At 39.3% G+C, this 21,118-nt stretch overlaps 1 protein-coding gene across 1 annotated transcript in view; it reads left to right on the top strand.

Annotated features, from left to right (window-relative positions):
* The window catches only part of opa1 (OPA1 mitochondrial dynamin like GTPase), a 45,769-nt gene that overhangs the window by 12,238 nt on the left and 12,413 nt on the right, over nucleotides 1–21,118 (top strand). Inside the window, exons 9-29 of the mRNA XM_084723297.1 lie at nucleotides 20–124; nucleotides 512–598; nucleotides 1,031–1,144; nucleotides 1,388–1,468; nucleotides 1,573–1,647; nucleotides 1,741–1,812; nucleotides 2,538–2,637; nucleotides 2,827–2,957; nucleotides 3,325–3,397; nucleotides 3,596–3,668; nucleotides 3,752–3,867; nucleotides 4,771–4,835; nucleotides 5,004–5,080; nucleotides 7,007–7,172; nucleotides 7,541–7,693; nucleotides 7,959–8,067; nucleotides 8,762–8,841; nucleotides 9,016–9,156; nucleotides 9,374–9,490; nucleotides 9,605–9,698; nucleotides 10,916–11,026. Coding sequence (XP_084579423.1) covers nucleotides 20–124; nucleotides 512–598; nucleotides 1,031–1,144; nucleotides 1,388–1,468; nucleotides 1,573–1,647; nucleotides 1,741–1,812; nucleotides 2,538–2,637; nucleotides 2,827–2,957; nucleotides 3,325–3,397; nucleotides 3,596–3,668; nucleotides 3,752–3,867; nucleotides 4,771–4,835; nucleotides 5,004–5,080; nucleotides 7,007–7,172; nucleotides 7,541–7,693; nucleotides 7,959–8,067; nucleotides 8,762–8,841; nucleotides 9,016–9,156; nucleotides 9,374–9,490; nucleotides 9,605–9,698; nucleotides 10,916–11,026 — 2,140 coding nt within the window. The remainder of the gene's footprint in view (nucleotides 1–19; nucleotides 125–511; nucleotides 599–1,030; nucleotides 1,145–1,387; nucleotides 1,469–1,572; nucleotides 1,648–1,740; nucleotides 1,813–2,537; nucleotides 2,638–2,826; nucleotides 2,958–3,324; nucleotides 3,398–3,595; nucleotides 3,669–3,751; nucleotides 3,868–4,770; nucleotides 4,836–5,003; nucleotides 5,081–7,006; nucleotides 7,173–7,540; nucleotides 7,694–7,958; nucleotides 8,068–8,761; nucleotides 8,842–9,015; nucleotides 9,157–9,373; nucleotides 9,491–9,604; nucleotides 9,699–10,915; nucleotides 11,027–21,118) is intronic.

Raw genomic sequence — 21,118 nt, 5'->3', positions numbered from 1 at the left:
TCCACTGTCTATCTCATAGCTAAAATATCAGCGCATGCTGGAGAGACTGGAGAAGGAGAATAAAGAGTTAAGGAAAGTGGTGCTCCAAAAAGACGATAAGGGGATTCACCAAAGGAAAGTGAAGGTGAGTTGCACATGTGAAAACATCCAAACAGTAAACACGCAGATGCTTGACATCTTTGCTTGAAAATTGTCTGATCGATGAATTGTCAAAATGATTGCCAATTAATCTTCTCCTGATTGGTTCACCATGTCAGGGTTAGAGGGTCGCGATGGAATGGGTTGGAGGGAATGAAACGGGAAGAAACTATTGTGATCCATTTTGCCTTGTTTTGCATTGTGTCACCTTATATAAACAATAAATAATTAATAATATGACTTTTCTATAGATACAATAATATTCCTCTCTCTTGGTGATCCTCTTTGGATCCAGTGCTAGTAATGTTGCAAAAAATGTTTGGTGGCTGCTGATATATCATTAACATTGTCACTGGTTTGTCCCCTGATGTAGAAATCCCTTATTGACTTGTATTCTGAAGTCCTGGACATCTTGTCTGACTACGATGCCAACTATAACACCCAGGACCACTTACCCAGGGTAAGGCGAAATCAACTGTACTTCAGCTGTTCACAGGAAATGGATTTCTATCAAAGGAGGGCTGTATTTGTCTGTTGGCTCTGTGTTCACAATATGTTAAAAGGATTTATTTTTTTGAACAGTTTTTGTTTCTCATAAAAATGTTGTTTTGTTATTTAGTTTTTTGTCACACAATCGATAGCTTACTTTCAATAAATCGCTATCGACAACGCCAAACTCTGTAAACTTGTATCTTACATTTCTTAGAACTCAGTCACTTAATACTTATTATTTCCTTTTCCTCTTTGTCGTTACACAGATTGTCTTTAGGTGTCCTTTTTTCCTCCTCTTCTGTCCAGATATCTGTATTTTGTTTCTCCTATTCGCTATTCCTACTCACTAATTTGTCATTTTGTTACAGCTCCTCACCAGTTTCCTCCTCTTCTGTTTCAGGTGGTTGTGGTTGGTGATCAGAGTGCTGGGAAGACCAGTGTGCTGGAGATGATAGCCCAGGCCAGGATCTTCCCCAGGGGCTCAGGAGAGATGATGACCCGCTCTCCTGTGAAGGTATTTGAGATCCGACTGGCAGATGTTTGTTTTTCCTTCACAAGGACAGAAAAAAACGATTTACACATTTATTTGCACATATTCTGCACATCCTGTCAGAATTTGTGGTTATAAAGTGACAGCATTTACAGCCATTAGATCCAACAATGACAATTAAGGTATTTTGGGATTTGAAAATGTGAAGGAACCCAGTTTTGGGTATCTGTATCTGAGCCCTTGACAAACCACATCTTCTGTCTGCAGGTAACGTTAAGCGAAGGACCCCACCACGTGGCCTTGTTTAAGGACAGTGGCCGAGAGTTTGACCTGACCAAGGAGGAGGATGTAAGTCACAAAGTCATTCACTCTGTGCACTTAGTATAATTTTAGCATGAACATTTTTGCCTATTTTCACCATTATATCTGGCATTTCTTCTTCTGTTCTGCAGCTGGCTGCTCTGAGGCACGAGATTGAGCTGAGGATGAGGAAGAGTGTGAAAGAGGGACAGACAGTCAGCTCTGAGGTTGGACATAGTGCCTACATTCAGATTTCTGATTTACTTCTGTGAATTCATGGTATATTCATAGAATAATATTGTTTGTTTTTTGCAAATCAGACAATATCCTTGAGTGTCAAAGGCCCTGGCATCCAAAGGATGGTGCTTGTTGACTTACCAGGTGTCATCAGTGTGAGTATATGTTTTTAAATTGTTAACAGTGGGAATGTTTACAAATGTCTTTGATTGTGGTCTGGATACCTTTTGTTATATGTAGACATGAACATATTTTTTAATTTTACTCTTTCATTGTCACTATCAGTTTTCATATTCTTTGCATGATGTTTGTTTCAGATAATAAAATTTTCTTGTACTATTTGAGGTAATGGCTTCGAATGTGGATTCATGACATGTACAAAGTTTATGTTTGTGTTATTTAATATTCTGTTTTTACTTAGTATTTTCTCATGTAAAATTAAAGCCAAAAGACCAAACCTGTCATCACAAATACAGTATTAGGGCTGCAACTAATGGTAATTTTAATTATCAATTCATCAGTCAATAATTTTCTCGAGTAATTGATTAGTTGTTTGGTCAGACTTTAAGAAAATGGTGAAAACTGACGATCAGTGTTTCCCAAAGGCCAAGATGATGATCCTCCAAGGTCTTGTTTTGTCCACAAAAGTCCAGTTTACTGTCATTGAGAAAGAAAGAAACAAAAAGCTATTCACATTTAACAAGCTGTAATAAGAGAATTTGGACTTTTTTCCCCCCATAAAATGAATTAAAAAACTATTATCAAATATCAAAATAGTTTGTGATTAATTTGAGAGTTGACCACTAACTGTTCAATTGAAAAAATGATGCACGTGTAACAAATACAGTTATTAAAATGTCATTTAATGTGTGTCTTGAAGACTGTGACTGCAGGCATGGCGGTAGATACTAAGGAAACCATCTTCAGCATCAGCAAGGCCTACATGCAGAACCCCAATGCAATCATCCTCTGTATTCAGGGTGAGCCATGAGTATACTATTCCTAGTTGCTACAATCCTATATAATGGCAGCATTTGTCATAGTAAGGAGGGAGATTGTCTGACTTGAAGACTCCCACTTATTGTTTTTTAATGTGAAACTCCAAACCTCATTGTTATGATCTGTACACCATTATCGTATCTCCTGTGACCCTCCTTGTGTTCCTCCAGATGGCAGTGTGGATGCAGAGCGGAGCATTGTAACAGACTTGGTCAGCCAGATGGACCCGCAGGGGAAGAGGACCATCTTTGTCCTGACCAAGGTGGACTTAGCTGAAAAGAACCTGGCCAGCCCAAGCAGAGTAAGACAGTAAAGATGTTACTGTATATGTAAAGGATTATACTGTCCATTAATGCCTCACTTATTCACTTATTTTATTGTGATGACAGCATGGATTTTTCTACAGGCTCTTTATCGATGGTCATCAAAAATGGTTAGCCTTAAACTGGATTTAATTAACAAAATAGCTGCATTTGCAGATGTATTCAAGTCCTTAGGTTGTGTCAGCCCCTATGAGTGAAGCTATATACAGCTGCTCCACAAGAGGGAGCTCAGCCCCTGTATTTTGACATGATGGTTCCTTGGTGAGCCAGTGTTTGGGAGGCTTGTACTACGAAGTGGACTGGTGTGTGAATCTAAATCCTTTTGTTGTACATTTTCTCTTTCAGATCCAGCAAATAGTGGAAGGCAAGCTGTTTCCCATGAAGGCCCTGGGTTACTTTGCTGTAGTCACAGGAAAAGGTAACATGTACCTCTGTGTGCATCATGCTACATTTAATTTCACTTCATTTAATGTACTTATTCACTAAGCTGGTTTCATGACACCTCTTGTGCTAACAAGGGAGCCAGTTGGAGGTTTTTCGAATATATTGTTATAACTCCAGCAGTAAGTGAATTGTCATTTACTCCCTCCTTGCTCTGCTGTCTTCTTGTGTGCAGGGAGCAGTGGGGAAAGTATAGACTCCATTAAAGACTATGAGGAAGACTTCTTCCAGAACTCCAGATTACTAAGGCAAGTTGCATCTGATTCACCAAAATTTAATGCTTCATGAAAATAATAAATTTAAAGTTGACAGTGAATGTTTGTGCAACAAGGGATGGCATGCTGAAGGCACACCAGGTGACCACAAAAAACTTGAGTCTGGCCGTCTCTGACTGCTTTTGGAAGATGGTTCGGGAGTCTGTTGAGCAGCAGGCTGATGTCTTCAAAGGTATGACTGTAACCAGTATCCAGTAATTGTAAAGGGAACAGGTTCCACTCCTCCTCTTCTTCTTTGGACTCTCCCACCTCCTTGTATTGGCTTTACTCAGCCCACCCTGCCACACCTTTCTACAGTCCTGCTTTCCAACTGCAATTAGTCTAGACAATCACAAGCCCATTGCTAACAGCACAAGAGATTTATGGCTGTGAGACTGCAGTTCCCTCAGGCCTATTGTGTGGCGTATTGATCCATATCCCTTCAAATCACACACAGCCAGCCTCCATCCTCCATGCTTGGCGCCACCATGGCCCCACAAACCAGCAATTAGCCTAATCTCTACTGTGGATAGGGAGCTGTGGAAAGGGACAGCAGGCTTGGTGTGTGTGTATGTGTCACTTTGTCTGTTTCTGTGTGCATATATGGGAAGCAAAACTCTGACTTTTGATAGAGAATGTGTGATTGGCCCCATCCCCTCTTCTCCTAAGGGACCAGTTAAGAGAGTGAATGTGTCCTCACCTACTTTTATTAAAGGATAGGCACCATTAGCAGTCTGAAAGCTGCCTTTATATCATACCAAGTTAAAACAATGCAGGCCTTGTCCCTGTATGGTCATTGCCTGTTGATTATAGGGAATTACAGTTTGATGGAGCGTAACATCAAAGGTGTAAAAGGAACAGAAACATGCAGAGATGAGTTACGACCTGGTATGAGAATGAGCACTTGACAAATGACACACATTAAGGGAGATTTGTTTAGACATTTTAAGGTAACGTTAAGTTTGTAATACGGATTTATGGTGTAACCACTGATTTTAATTGACTTTTGTAAAATGTTAAGTTTGAGATTGTTCATATTGTTGTAAAGGTTTTTTTTAATTCAGATATGCGTTTTCGCTCTGCCTCCTCATTCCAGCATCTCGCTTCAACCTGGAGACAGAATGGAAGAACAACTACCCTCGTCTGAGAGAGCTGGACAGGGTGAGAAATAAAAGCTTTTGCTCTTCATTAGAGGCTCTACAAAAACCAAAGTATGAAATTAAAAAAGTGGTAACTCACTGGTGGCTCTGTTACCGTTGTTATTTTAAAATAACACTATGAATGTTCTCCATGATAATCATGCAAATGTTTTTTTACGCCTGTTTGCAGAATGAACTCTTTGAAAAGGCCAAAAACGAAATCTTGGATGAAGTCATTAGTTTGAGTCAAGTGACTCCACAACACTGGTAAGTTGATGATGGGCTAGTATTCAGTCCATTATTTTTAGTTGCTATATTAGATGAGGTGACAGAAAAACACTCTGTACAGTACAGAAATTTAGCTCTGATCTCACTTTCTGTTTTAGATAAAATACATATATATATTAAAACACCTTAGCAGCCCAAACATTTAAACATCTAAATGCGGGGGCCAAGGTACATTTTTAGTGGCCCAAATGTAAACCTAAGTGAAAACAATACAGAAAAGGCAGTTTAATGCAACTTAACACAGCCCTCCCTAACTGTAACACTTGTGTTGTCCACTTCTTGGCTAGTTAGAGAAACTGGCTCACATTGCAGCACGTTACATCATTAGATGTGTCATATTCTAGACACTGCTTCCCACTCGTAAATTTTTGTTTTTTTTTCTTTTTATAGTCCGTCTCTTGTATTTCTGGTTCAGTAGGATCGCATTAGCAGTTTGAATAGGCTTAGTAAACCTTAAGTAGCCCAGACATATCAGTCTGGCAAGGAGTACTGTGTTTTATTTTCATTAAATGTTGAACTAAAAGGCATAAAGGAATTTGTTTGTTTGTGGACCTGTAACGTTGTGTTGGTGAAGGCTGACAATATGGGCATACAACTTGGTTGCCACGGGCGCAGCCTACATGGAATATTGGATGGCCACCATGGGCCGTCAGGCTATTGGTGAATGTTGAGCCCCAAATCATCATTTTGCTAATGTTAGTCTCAGTGTTTTATCTACATTATTTATAATATTGATCTTAATGAGGTGCCACCTTATCAGGACTGAACTGTGTAAAATAGTCTACCTGTTCTTGGCCTGAAGCCAATTATGTCATATATTTGCACTGCTCCAGCACTCAGTCAGACACGAGTGGAGAGCTATTTTTAGAGCAACCTGCAGGTCTATCTTAGCGTGTATTTATCTGTGCATGAATGTATAGTTATACCTCACCCCCAATGAGGAAAACCTTGCTAAATGAGATGTATGCATGGTGTTGTGGCCCTCCCCAGTGTGCGTGCCATCAGTTCTCTCAGATCAATATTCTGATGAATGGCCCATAGACGGGAACAGGGGTGGCCCTGTTAGCCAGCCAGCAGCCAGCCAGCACTATTGGAGATAGCACTTATTGACAGTGAGGAGTGCTAGCCCGAACAAAAGGGGAGCCTAATGAAATATGAGCATGCGTTTATGATAAATGAGCGAGGCACAACACTGGTCTGGTCTAATGGGACTAGGGGAAGGTTTTGTTCCATTGCCACACTGCCGTGGAGAGATGGAGTGTGGAGGCTGCTACGTATATTGGAATCTACTGTCAAGTGCAATTGCAGCAGCAGAACTGACTACACAAGTGAAAGCAGCTCAGCCAAGAACGATCGCTTTTCACTCATTGTTTTCTTACCCCACTGGGTCTCTGAACTGAGCTGAACACCTGGAAGCATCTATGTTACAAACAAACTATTGCTTGTTAGATCCAGCTTAAATCTAAATCTAAGAATAATGATTAGAATCTAAAAAAGTTACAAAAAAAGTTCTACAGTTCAATCACCTTCAGAATGTTTCTAATGTAAAGAGATGCAATCAGTTACTACTACTAAAGTGCCGGCCATATTTATTTATTTGTTTATTTGATTACTTATTTATTTTTTAAAGACAAAAACAGGATACAAGGACACAAACATAAACATAACTGTAAATTTTAAAGCAGACATAACACATTAAAAATTACATTTTTGATACAATGAAATAATGGGATATCCCATTGTTATTATAGCTGATCTTTTAGCACTTTAATTCTAACCCTTCCGTTCATAAAAATCTTTTCTTGACAATAATAATGCTTGAGGGAAAAAAAGGATATCAAAACCACTGTTGGACATACAACCTTTGCCAATGCAATGCACTGGACTTGTCTTTTACTCTCCCAGGGAGTCCATCTTGCAGAAGAAGCTGTGGGAACGTGTTTCCACCCATGTGATTGAGAACATCTATCTGCCTGCTGCCCAAACAATGGACTCTGGTACCTTTAACACCACTGTAGACATCAAGCTCAAGCAGTGGACCGACAAGCAGCTTCCACACAAAGCTTTAGAGGTAATGGAGACGATCTGATCAGAATTATACAGCTGGTCATTATTTAATTCAGCTTGTTTAAAGTGAGATCTTGACTATTACATGAAATCAGTTGAAACTTTGGTTAAATCAGATTAGATAAGTTAGATAAGTTAACCCTCTGCTGATGTGAGAAAATTTCTAAATATAAATTTAGTCAGTGAAACTGAGATATTACTGAATTATTAGGCATTTTATTCACTTTCATATCCTACAATTTAGTACTGTAATGTACTAATTCTTGAATAAGTTTAATTGGTTTAAAGACTGTGCCACAGACTGCAGAAATGTAAGAAATAATCAGGCAATGGTCATATGATAATATGAGCCTTCTCTTTGCCTCCCTTTAGGTTGCCTGGGAGACACTGCAGGAAGAGTTTGCCCGCTTCATGGCTGAATACAAAGGCAAAGACCAGGACGACATTTTTGACAAGTTGAAGGAGGCCGTTAAGGACGAGAGTATCAAGAGGCACAAGTGGAATGAGAGGGCCATGGACAGCCTGGTAAACACACAGTAAATCCACTTACTCTGTGTCTGTGTGCAAGGATACAGAGAGCACACACACTACCTGATTTAACACTTCCAGAAGCAGACAATTTCAAAATCATGTGCAATGAATATAAAGAAACTGATCTTGCTAATATTGATATATAGTGCAAGTACCCACATGCTAACAACTGGCACATCTGTTATAGAACTTTAAATGTGTTATGAATATATTATTATTACACTAATGTGATTTTATTCTTGCCCTGTGTGTGTATTAGAGGGTGATCCAACACAATGCCCTAGAAGACCGTTCCATCACAGACAAGCCTCAGTGGGATGCAGCCATCCAGTTCATGGAGGAAACCCTGCAGTCACGCCTCAAAGACAGTATGTTAGCCATGATGGCCTCATGCAGTGTCACTTAGCCAGAATTAGACCACCATAAACCATATAGTAAAACGCCCATTAAAATGTTTCATTTTCAGAATGTTTCATCCCTAATAGGATAAAATGTTAGTGCTCAAACATAATCAAGTCTGGTGGCCTGGTAGCTCAGTTGGTGGAGCATTCATTCCATGTACTCAGACTAAGAGTTCTTTGCAGTGGTTGTAAGTTCGACTCCCCGCCTGTGGCTCTGTGTTGCACAACATTCCTCACCCCTCTCTCTCTTCTTTTTCTGTCTTCACTTCTACATAAAATAAAGGCATATAAGCTCCAAAACATATTTCTAAAAAAATACAGTCAAGTCAGATCTAACTAAATTACAGAACAAATTCTTAAATTTGCTCTGGCACATTTGCCACATTTAGGGCTAAACTGATGAATAAGTCACGGACACGCATATCAGGAAGAAGACAGTCATGCTTCCATGCTGTCTTGTCTAGTCTACTATACCGCCACAGTTGGAGCTCTGTTATTATGGCGCCATGAATACTCATGACGTATGATCTTGTGTAAAATACTGTTGATTAGAAGTATCTACTATTGTAAGTAACAAACTCACAACATACTATATATTTAATTCTCTTTAATATCTTTTCATTTCTTTATCTTTCTCTTTTGCTATCCTCTCTTCTTGTAGCTGAGTCAGTAATCAGAGATATGGTGGGTCCAGACTGGAAGCAGAGGTGGTTCAACTGGAAGAATCGCACACCAGATCAGGTCAGAGTTCAAGGAGTCAAAATCCACATGTTTAAGTGTGCTGGTTTTAAGAGGCACCACAGAGACTTTAAAGTGGATGGATTATAAGACACTTGTTAGACTGGTATAACATGACTTGTGCCCATACAGCTCTTTAACTCTTTTTTTTTTTTTTTTTTTTTTTTTACCTTTTAGCATATTCGTAATGAAACAAAAAATGAGCTGGAGCGTTTGCTGAAGCTACACGATGACCACACAGCATACTTGGCCAATGATGAGGTCACCACAGTCAGGAAGAATCTGGAGGGACGAGGGGTTGAAGTTGACCCTGTGCTGGTGAGATCAAAACACCTGATGTGTCTCTGAGCTTTTAAACAGGAGACAGGACAAATATATTTCTGTTATAAATACTGACTAATAAAAATCAATGGCTTCTTATTATTTAGTTTGGATCAGATTAGTTTTTGATCATTTAAAACACAAGCTATGCGCCCTTTTTCATTTTGTCAACCATTCATTAATTGCTGAATTACTTACTTCTTTACCTGGTCAGATTAAAGACACATGGCACCAGCTGTATCGCCGACACTTCTTGCAGAACGCGCTGTCCCACTGTAACCTCTGCAAAAGAGGTTTCTACTACTACCAGAGACACTTTGTTGACTCTGAGGTGAGGACATGGGATCAGTACTCCTGGTTTGTCTTTTCTTTTCCACCTCACTTAGCTATATATAGGGTCAGTGTGTGAAAAGCTGAGCTGTTGCCTGTGATTTTTTTTTCCCAGTTGGAGTGCAATGATGTAGTACTGTTCTGGAGGATCCAGAGGATGCTGGTCATCACAGCCAACACTCTCCGACAGCAGCTCACCAACACTGAGGGTAAGGACTGGGGACTTGCTTTAAATGGAAAAAATGGGTGAATATGGATAATTTATAAATTATATTTTGATTATATATTAAAGTCTCTGTCACTGTTTATTTATACCCACCCAATCCTTTTAGTCAGCCTTACAGTGCCTCTCAAGTTTTGATTAACTGTTTAATTGTCATGTAGTTGTGTGTTGCTGTTTTATACTGGTTATTATCTTGTGGGCTGTTTTGTAAAGCTGACAGATTATCACTGATGTTTTTATGCCACACCTGCGATTTTGCTTCATCTGCCTATCAGTACATCGCAGTGGTGAAATGTAACTAAGTACATTTACTCAAGTACTGTACTTAAGTACAATTTTTACATACTTGTACTTTGAGTATTTCCATTGTATGCTACTTTATATTTGTACTCCATTACATTTTATTGGTAAATATTATACTTTTTAATCTGCTACATTCATTTCAGTGTTACTAGTTACTTTTTGTATGAAAAAAAATTGTATATTATATCTTTGTGTGATATAATGCGGACTATACTACTCATCTACTCAATACTATGCAAAGTATCTTGAGTTTCCTCCACATTGACAAGCCAGAAAATTAAAATGTTTTTGTTATTAGTAACAAAAAGAGAACAATATGTTCTATAATAATGTAACACTTTTGATACATTTTGCTGATAATACTTCTGTCCTTTCTAACTTAAGTGACATTTTGAATTCAGGACTTTGACTTGTAATGGAGTATTTTTAGACTGTGGTATCTCTACTTTTACTTTAGTAAAGGATCAGAGCACTTCTTCTACTGCTGATACGTTATTTTAACAGGTGCACTTTCAGTCACTTAGGAAGAAGATTCAACAGTGATTTTTTCTTTTGATGATCATCATGAGAAACCAGACGAAAAACTGTATCATTGAAAGTGGCTGACTGGGCAACCACTACTACTACTACTACTACTATTACTACTACTACTACTACTACTACTACTACTACCACTATTACTGCAGTTTTCCAGATCATCAATAACCATTCAGTTCTGAAATTCATCCTCCTATCAGTACATTCACAAATGCCTATTGTGACAATAGACAGTTCCTCAATAGAATAGTCATTTTTAATGATGGCTAAAAAAGAATGTGTTGATCATATCATTCAATGGGAACATCAGATTCTTTGTTGTTGAATGGAATATAGATTGATGCTTTGTGTTTGTCTTCTCAGTGCGCCGGTTGGAGAAAAATGTGAAGGAGGTGCTGGATGACTTCGGGGAGGACATGGAGAAGAAGACCCAGCTCATCACTGGCCGCCGAGTCCAGCTGGCAGAAGATCTCAGTAAGACACACACAGACATAGAGCAAAAAAAAAAATAGATGATAAATTAATAATAGAAACACAAACACAAGCATACACTTTCAAGGTCAAAGTGAAGCACATCCTATTGGTTGTTTTAGGGATTTTTAATGGCAAAAGTGTGAGCTCTGAAGGCCTCGAGAGGTCATGAAAAATAAACGTTTTTCAGTTTCAACTTTATACATTTGAAATTACCATAAAATATTTAGGATTCATTTCAAAAATAATTTTAAAAACTGGGCCATAGCACTCTTCATGATGTGAATGGATTTTATTTAGTAAATGGTTCTTTTAGAAGATGTGCTGAAGTTGTCAGTAGGTGGCAGTAGTACTAAAGGAAATTGTATAGACTAGTCTGATATAGCAGTATTCATACAGTTGAAGCATCACACTGACAAAGTAACTTGGTTGTCCACAGGCAGTTGACGTTTTAAGGTGAATTCACTGTTGCTCTTCTCACACTTGGTAGCAAGTCTCCACATAAGCAGTAATGCTGCCACATTTTAAACATAGAGATGTGTGCAGGGATGCACATGTCTCACAAGATGCTGGATTGGTGTAAAAATTTGAAAAATGTTTTCATCTTTTTATGGTTCAGCCCCTGCATTTAAGCCTAAACCCACCATGCTCGTCCCCATTTGTGTTTACTGTGCATGTATGGCTGGACTGAACACTATATACTTGGCATACCAGTTCCTGGTGACATCTCTCTTATACTCTAAAATGTGTTTTACTGTATATCTGGAGGCTTTAATTGTTTGTGTGTGTTTGAGACAATCCTGACAATTATATCCACAGCCATGTGTAGAGTCCCCTCATGCCTAAAGCACGAGCCCAGACTTGCTCACTCATTGCTCTGTCCATTCATCAGATACACACTTGCACACACACACACACACACACACACACACACACACACACACACACACAAATACACACACACAGTGACTCTAACTCATTTAGTTACGATGCATACATTATGATACATTATCATTTAAAAAAATATCTCTTTCCAAGGTCAGATATCCACCACTAAAATGATATTGACACTGGTTTTACTGGTTGCATCTAAAGTTATGTTAAATGTATGTTAGTGTTGAGGTTTTAGGCACTAAATAGAGTGGAATTATTTGTTTGTTTTTTTCAGACTTTTTAGGAAAATATTGTTGCACCATTGTTTCAAGTAAATTAATCATAATTTGGAAAATCTTTGTGTTTTCAGAGGTCATGAACCAGACCCGATCACAAATGCCTGGCGTGATCATTTGTTGTGTGTATGGCTGGGATGAGGCTTCTATGAGTCAGACCGCCAGTATGGCTCTGGTCTCAGTTTGAGCCTGGCGTTAATGGTAACCAGAGATGGAGGGAGAAGATTTCTCTGTTTTTGGCTCACACGCTACCCCTCTAGTTGTTGACTATTATTCATGTCTTGGACTGTGTCACCAGTGACATGACCAGACCTGTACATATTGTCTGGTATCTCCATGGATATCTAAATCTTGATTTATCTAGAGGTAGTACATTGAGGAACACAGACTGCTGGTTAGCACCCCCCGACAGCTGTTGGTGGGAGTGTTACATGTGAGAATTTCTTGCCAAGTTTTTCCCCTGCTGTTACAGGATTCAGACCTTTCGCAGAAAAGTCATTAAAGCAGGTATCTCCTCCAGTAATCTCCTCCTTTCCCCCTAACACGATCTATGGCAAGCTTGTTTGCATTTGTGCTGTTGCCTATGAGCAAATTGGCTTCATAGATTCAGAATCAGTAAATGTACACCAATTCCTCACATTTATTTTGGTTATCTATAATATAGTGTTGGACAGTGGCACTGTGCACATGTACTATATCTGCACTGTTAGTAAGTTTTGGAAGACTTTTCTTGGGGGTGGGTCCTACACATCAGCTAATTTTTACCTGTCCGCTTGCTGAAGGCTCCTGTTAACAGCCGGTACAATGAGTTGTCTCCAGATTTGGTCTTATTCAGGCAAACTCTGCTTGTTAAGCAAACACAAAGCGGCACACAAGGCCATTTCAGAATTCTCTGTATGACACACAGGCACACAGATAATCATAGTTCCTGTCACCACAAAGGCACACACACTGGCAACCATAATTTACACACACCTACCTCAAAGTGCAGGTTACAGACACACAGGACACTATTCTCTCATTTGCATCATCAAGTCCTTAAAATCGCAGAAAAGGCTGATCCTCATTTTATGGATTAAAGAGCATTAACAAGCCTTCAATGCACTATGGTAATTAAAAATATGATTCATGAATGTGCCATTTTCTTACATATCGTTGGTTTGGTGCAAAAAGTCTCAACTGCATCTCCAAGACTTCTTTCAGGAAGCAAGTTTTCCATTATAGTTGCAGTTTTCTTTCTGTAGACTCTAAACTGGACACAGAAGTCTGTCTGTATTGGAATTGGCTACAGTAATTTTGTGTCATTGGTGGTTTGTTATGATCTTTGTAATAATAAGAGGCTGAATGACTTCATTCAAGACTGAATGATTCCCTTAATTTAAAGTTTTATATTTTCAGGGCATTTTATAGGCTGTTCTCAACCAGTAATAGTCACTTGACTTTTAAATTGATCTTAAATCCAATTCCACATGAAATTTATTGAGCTTAAAAAGTGACCTTACGACGCCTGCATTAGCCATATTTCTGACTCTGGTTGTGTAGTGACAGGATTCAATTGGCGGTACTTTGCCCTCTGGCCCTGAGAGGTCTCATCCTGCTGTCTACTTCCTGCAGCCAGATTTTCTTGGCTTTTATACACAGAATCTAATTGATGGGTGTTGCTGGGGCCTCAGACATTAAAACATTTACTATGGAAGAGTGTTCCACATGCATTTAAACTTTTAGAAGAACACAGACAGTTCCCATTGTTTCCCTTTTTCATATGGGCTCCCTGACTACTGATAGAGGATAGATGTGGTGATGTCTGACGAATGAATGACGCAAGAGTGTGTGTTTTTTATTTGATTTAGTATGATTGACCAGGACTCTGTTATCAACCTGAGAAAACACACTTACACAGACCCAGACTATTTGAAGTGGGGTTGTATCAGGTACTTATCTATAGTCAGTTTTACATACAGTAGATAGTTTTCAACACGCCCCCAGTTTGGAGAAGCAGCGGGAGCAACTAAACATATTTTAGCCACATTAATTATCAATATTAGGACAGGGTATACTATAATATTTTCACTATTTTGCCATCAGACCGTCGTTACAAGAGCCAAATATCACTCTGTCTCACTCAACCAGACATCATATGCAAAAAAAAAATTACTTTGCAGAACACAAGAGTTGCTGGTCTATAGCTGCCACAATCTGCCTCACAGTTTTACTTTCTCTGACCGTGTGAACCACATCACAACTGACGAAGAAAGCATTAAACTGAGTCTGACTGGTAAAATATATTCATGTAGGTTGATATAGGAGTTAAGTGTGGTGCATTGAACTGGGAAAAAGAACAAATCAGCAAATATTTGTATTGAACAACTGAAAAAAATCTTAGTCAGGAACAGCCCTAATCCACTGTAGCAAATGCATAAATTTCACCAAGCATACCAATACGTACAGACACAGTCAAACTACATGGTGAGAGACATAATAAAAGAGATACAAACACACACACTGTCTGTTCTGCAGGGGACTGTTTCCACTTCCTCTACGGTGGAGTCAGGTTCTCTGTGACACCAGCAGCCTAGGGGAGAGGAGGGAACACACACACACAGATCTCCCTCCATTCCACACGACGGCAGGAATGCCCAGACCTGCCTGGCCTTGCAAATATCCTATAAGGCAAGGCGATCCCAAACTTTCCCAAACAGGCATGACATTTCCACTTCCCACCACCAAAGACTCTGCTCACTGATAGATGTGGGAATGTGGTTGAAATCTGTCATGGGATCTATTGGGTAGAAACACACCTGTGCATGCACACCATATCCTCTCACAGGCTCTCTGGGTCTAGCATGGGAATATGTAATAATATGCTCTCCAGTAAATCTCAGTTTTTCAGTCATTTTCACTTTCATAACTGCTAAGTAGTTTATTTTAGAATGGGAAGCAACTTCTAAAATATAGCTGGTCCACGGCCAAAGCAGCTTGTAAAGTGGTTGCTGAAGTTCAGATGTTCTGTCTTATGTTTGTTTTTTCTTATGTTTGGCTTTGGGTTCTGCATCCAAGCAGCCAAGAGTTAGAGGGTAGCAGGGTCAGAGCCACAGTACTCAGGTTTTAGACGTCAAAACTATTTCTGTTGTTGTACAATGGTTGTGTAATCTGAAAGTATAAAAGAATGAAACAAGAGCTAAAGAAACAATGTAGATTAATCTAGCAGTGCTAAACGCCTCGAACCATAATGTTCCTGGTGTGTGTCTGGCTGGTTATTTAAAAAAAAAACACTTAACACCACTCAATTAGTTTTAACTCATAACTGTAATATTGCATTATTCTTCAAATATACCTCCCAGCATGCCCTAAGTCCTAATTTTATGGTGATGTCAGATTCTTCTTTTCATCCAACCCAGAAAATGTATATTTCAGAGTGTTAGCTTTGTCAATCTGTCAGGTTGAGTTAGTGGGTGAGTGGAGGATCTGGTTCATTAGCTTTCTGACACTTTGCACAGGCCCTTCTGTGTAATGTAGCCCAGACCCGTGGGTGGGGATATGTGGGTCCATCAGTCTAGACTGAACTGCATGGGTGATGGGCTGACTCGGTGACACGCCTCAAAGCACAAGTGAGCAAACTTCTAAGGGTTCAGAAGTCTTATGAACCACAAAGTTCATGCCAAAAAGTTGTCTGCACAAACTTTTTCATTTGTGGTGGTCTTTAAAGTACTTCTGTAGGTATTTTGGGGGGTTTAATCCTCAATTATTTATGCAGTGGCATGTCCATTTACTGCATTGTAACATGGCAGTTTCCAGAGGCTAGCTTTAATGACTCTGCATTCTGTATTATCAGGAATTTTGATATGTCAAAATACACTAAAGAAGCACCAATCAATCAGCCAAAATCAAATGGTTGCAACTTAATTGACTATGACTGATGACTGGCTGATCAGAGCCAGATATATCCTCTTTTCTTTCATTCATTCATTGTCTGTAAATGCTTATCCTTGAAGGGTTGTGGAGGGCTGAAGCCTATCCCAGTTGACAAAGGTGAGAGGCATGGTACATCCTGGACAAATTGCTGGTTCATCGCAGGGAATTTTTCCTGTGCCGGTTAAATTTACATGTGCCATGCAGTGGTTCTTGTCATTTGCACAGCAGCACAGACAGTAACATCACAGCGATGCACATGCTAACATGTTTTCAGCATTAGGAGATCCCTTAGACTCCAAAAAACATTCTGGAGTCTATCGCAGGACAAAGAGGTGTTTAAGAAGGGAGGGAGAAATAGAGTAGAAGACATGAGTAGAGAGGGCAAGAGGATGTGAGAAAAGACAAGAAGAGAAAGCAGGGAAGAAATGAGGTTGGAAAGAAGGAAAAGGTGGAGAGGGAGAGAGTACGGTTGTGCTGCAGAGTTTGGCTGGCCTACAAACCTTTTTCTCCAGATGCACAAAAACATTTTTAAAGGCAGTTGATAGGAGCTGCACAAGCCTCTTTCCAGCCATCCACTTTTCTACAAGAAAAGGGATTTTATTTATTGTTGTCTGTGAAACAACCTTACTGGATGCATTATGAAATCATCATTCCTGTTCACCCCTCATTCTTCAGCAGCTCAGATCGCCTCCGGCCCAAACTTATGGCCTGACCCCACAGGTCAGTCAGCCAATACCACAGGCTACTTGATCCGGCTAGCTTTCTTCTCCACCTCTCTCTGGATCTCTGTCACTGTTTTGCTGCCTCTGACAGATTTTGTCCAGCTGACCCTATCCCTCTCTGCCTTTACTCTCCCTTGACAGATGGGCATAGGAAAAAAAAAGAGCAAAGCAGAGTGGAGACCTCGCCTTCACCTGACAGCCTCTGCTGTAGGAAAAGGAGGGAAGAGAGGAGGGAAAGGAGGAACAGATAGGAGGCGGGAGAAAGGATAAACACAGTTAACAAAGGCAGAAATGTGCTCCCAGGGGCAGTGTGTTGTTAAGCTCTATTTGCCTCTACTCGCAGGCAGGCTCAGAATCGCTCAGGTTACAAATGCAGGTCAGGTGTGTGCGTCAGTGAGTGAGAGCGTGAAAGCACCGTTAATGAGTGGTACAATGTACAATTCTAAGAGGTGTGTGTGTTTGACAGCGTGTGCCAGACCAGCTGTATGGCACAGTGCCGTCTCTGGAGCAAAGCCCAGGCCTAATGTTCAGGCTCAGGCCTCTTAGAAGACCACTGGGATGTCGCTTGGCTGCTTCATTGCCCCTCGTAGAAATTGTGTTTTGTGCGAGTGTGTTGTACTGGAAAAAGTACCGTGTTGCCTGATTTGAGAAAGTGCACTAAACCCAGAGTGTTTCCAGAATTACTGCTCTATTATGAACTGTTGGATGTCATATTTAATATTGTGAGCTTCCAGACCCTTTACACTCGTGAACATAAATCATGACTGCACCATTTTGCTAAAAGGTTTGTGTCAGAAAATTATGTCATATGGGACATTCGTCATTTACAACATATAGACCCTCTTTTCAAGGGAGCTATTGGTGGGATTTAATGGTTGTGTTAACTACAGGGTTTATGGTCTTTTTAAGCCTTTTTTGTATTACTCCAGTATTAGTTTTGAGTTTACCCTGGATTACCTTGAGTGTATGCATCGCTTCTAGCAGTGACCCATGGCCTTTTCCTTTGCTTAGAGAGTTGGCAAATCACATCTATAGTTCTTTTCTGTTTGTCCGCTCCACCTCTTCCTCTGTCACATGAATTGGCCATCCAAGAAGGGGACAAAGTGGTTCCCGGCTGTCACTCCCCTCATGGTGGCTTTTTATCTGCTTTGTCAGATTGATAAAGAGTCTGTGTACAGTGCACTGGCACGAATACTTGCACTCACACACTATGGCTCTTATTGACACATTATTACATCAGTGCTTTTCTTTAGTGTGAATTTGAGGTCACTTGTTGACTTTAACACCTCAGTCATGGGAAGTAGGTTATGTGTGAGATGGAATATATACAGTATGCATTATATTGTTTTATTCTTATGAGGAAAATATTCTTTTAGGTCATGCAAGTCAGGACTTTATTGCAAAGTGCTGTGGCAAATGTGTCAGTTTCTCAGTTCTTCAACGTCTACTTAAGTATCAGATAATTTCAGATTTTTCACATTATTCCATGAACTCTTACACTAACAGTAAAAATAATGTTCTGTAGATGAGTCAGTCAATATAGTGATTTTATAAAGAGCCATAGGCCAAGGTATTTATAGTCTGCAATCCATGCAATAATAAATCTGGTCACAGTGGAGATTTTGATTTTCTTACTGTGATCTGTATGCTGATAGGGGGTTTCATAATTTCAATATTAAATCTGAAATCGAGCTATCAGTTTCAACAGGTTAATCCTAATCAAAGTCACTTTTAAAGAAGAATTTGAAAATGTAAATGACAGCTGTTAGGGCATAAAACCAATGATGTGTTGATCTTTAATATTCAAGATGTGATAGTCTAACAATTGCATATTTGTCAGTGCAAAATAGTTCTTTTAGTTAAGAAAATTTGAAGAAATTAAAAAGTCAAATAATGATCTTAAAATTCTTCAAAGTCAAATTTGAATCAGGGATTTGGAAATCACCCATAATACTGATACCACTGATGCTGTATATCTCTATATCTATCTTGTGTTTTGCAGTTAATCAAAGAGGACTTATAATTTCTTATTGGCTGATTGAACAGAAACAGAAACATCAGTAGTATTGTTCAATCAAAGATGTGGTTGATGGACAATAACTTTGTTTTTTCCTGTTTCATTTATATTAATAAGCAGTACACAATCTCTGTTACACTTAAAGTAGGGCTGAACAATATGCAATAAAAGCATATTGTGATTATTTTGTCAAATAATGTGATTGTTGTATGAGTCATGATTTTAGTGGAAATGGTAATTTTTGCATTTCATTCTCACTGGAAAAATACAACAATGATGATGTGATTTTTGCTGGGGTCTGTCCCAAACAAGCATCTTCCTGTATGTCTAGAGAACATGATGGTTGCAGCATCAATCTAACACCAACATGCTTCATTAATAATGGAACATTGTGAGAGTTATTACCTTTATTAAAAAAATTCCTCCTGAGATTTGGACATTGCATTGGCCTCATGGCAATTTTGATAATATTTCAAGTTTAGCCCTAAATTAAAGTAAAGCATTTTACCATGTTTGCACTTTCTGACCTCAAAATCAATTCCATTGGTGCTATACTTAATTGGTTGCTGGCATGTTTTTGGACCCGATGATTCAAATGAACACCTGGCCGCCACACAACCTTCTACAATAAGTTCACCGTCTTCGTATAGACTTGTTGCCACAGATGAATGCAACAATATGCAGAAAATTATAGATTTCAGCTATTGTGTTTAGGCCGTTAAGGAATTAAAGGTGTCAACAGAAGGTGCTCTCAAGAACAGTGGTAATGTGTGAAGTGTTTGCATGTTTGCACATGCAGTTACTTTCTCCTTTTCCTTTCTCTTGTGTGGAAGCAGAGTACAATAAAGCTCTGGTTGTCTGGGCTTGCTCACCGGAATGCCCTCTCAGCCTCACGCTCACTTCGTTTCCTTTCATGTCCTCCCCCTCCTCCTCCTTTGAGAAGCTTCCTCCAGAGTGATTAGTGAGGGCTCAATGAGAAGTGCTCCTCTGTAAGGGATGACGTACCGTCCTAAGGTGTTCTGTGCTCATGTGCCTGCTTTCAGGGAGGAGAGAAGCATTGGCTGTTTGCACTCTGTTGTTGCTCTTGCACAAACCATACAGCTGGTTCATGTTTTCTGTGTGATCTAATAACGGCAGGTTCTGTTTCCAGGTATTAATGCTTTTGTTGCTTTAATGGTCATGCTTCTGGAAACTAGATTATTTTGTTTTTATTGACAACTGTTTAAGCTGTCTGAGCACCCCATGCACCCACACATTTGCACACATGCAGTTATTCAAAAATGTTTCTCCTGCATTTATTTACACATGAAGCAGGAAGTGGGTCTGAGCATCTTGGGGTCTTTTATCATTACTTTTTTTTTCTCTTTTGTTTTGAGTGAATCTATGCCTACACAAATTTTTGGAAAAATGTTAGGATAAATGCTGTTATTGTTTAACACAATGATATTTCCATGCTACAAATCTTTTCCAAAACTTCACCACACTAGGGCTGTAACTGACTCAGAATTTTCTCAGTTGATTCTTATTTGGCTCTCCAATACGAATATAAATCTGTTTATTCCCTTTTGTCATATATTATCAAGTAAACTGCCGGATATTTGAACTGGGTTTGGTGGGATGTTCATTTTTGTCAACAGTACATGTCAAACAGAGGCCAAAGACTTTATCTTATTACGCTGACATAGTGGAATGATTTTATCCTGGAGAGCAGCACGAAAGAGAGGAGCGCTCACTCTTAAGCTACTTCTAGGGATCAAAATGTCCCCAAAAATGCACTACTCACTGACTGACAAAAACAATCAAAAACAAAATGACTGCTCGACTTGAAGAATCTCTGTTCACAAAGAGGTCTCTGACTGATGATTTTCAGGGGGCAGCCCTAAACCAGCCACACTAAAATAAGAAGAAAATAAATACTTATTTCATTTGACAAAAAGCTAAATGGTGCATTATCTCAGTCATCTAGTACGGACTATTCCATGAGTATTAAATGTCGATTTAATTAGTATACAAATGCTTCACCAAGGCTAGGACCACTAATATTTGTTCTGCTGCATTGAGATCACTGTTTCCATATCACTATTTTATGCCAGTTTATGTGTCAGACAGCTGTTTGGCTGTATTTGCATACAGACTGAGTGAATACAGAAAGTTGGCTTCTCAATGTTGCCACTGTTAGTAGCTGATCATGTTTTTGATCATCCACACTACAACACAGTCCAGTTTTTTCAATATGGATAATGTCTTTCAAAAACTAGCTTTTTCAGGGGTTGAA

This window comes from Lutjanus erythropterus, chromosome 7 (genome assembly GCF_056507025.1).
Source record: "Lutjanus erythropterus isolate fLutEry1 chromosome 7, fLutEry1.hap2, whole genome shotgun sequence".
In the NCBI taxonomy this organism is placed as follows: domain Eukaryota; kingdom Metazoa; phylum Chordata; class Actinopteri; order Lutjaniformes; family Lutjanidae; genus Lutjanus; species Lutjanus erythropterus.
The sequence above is the reverse complement of the archived record's forward strand: the minus strand, read 5'-3'. Positions and strand labels throughout refer to the sequence as shown.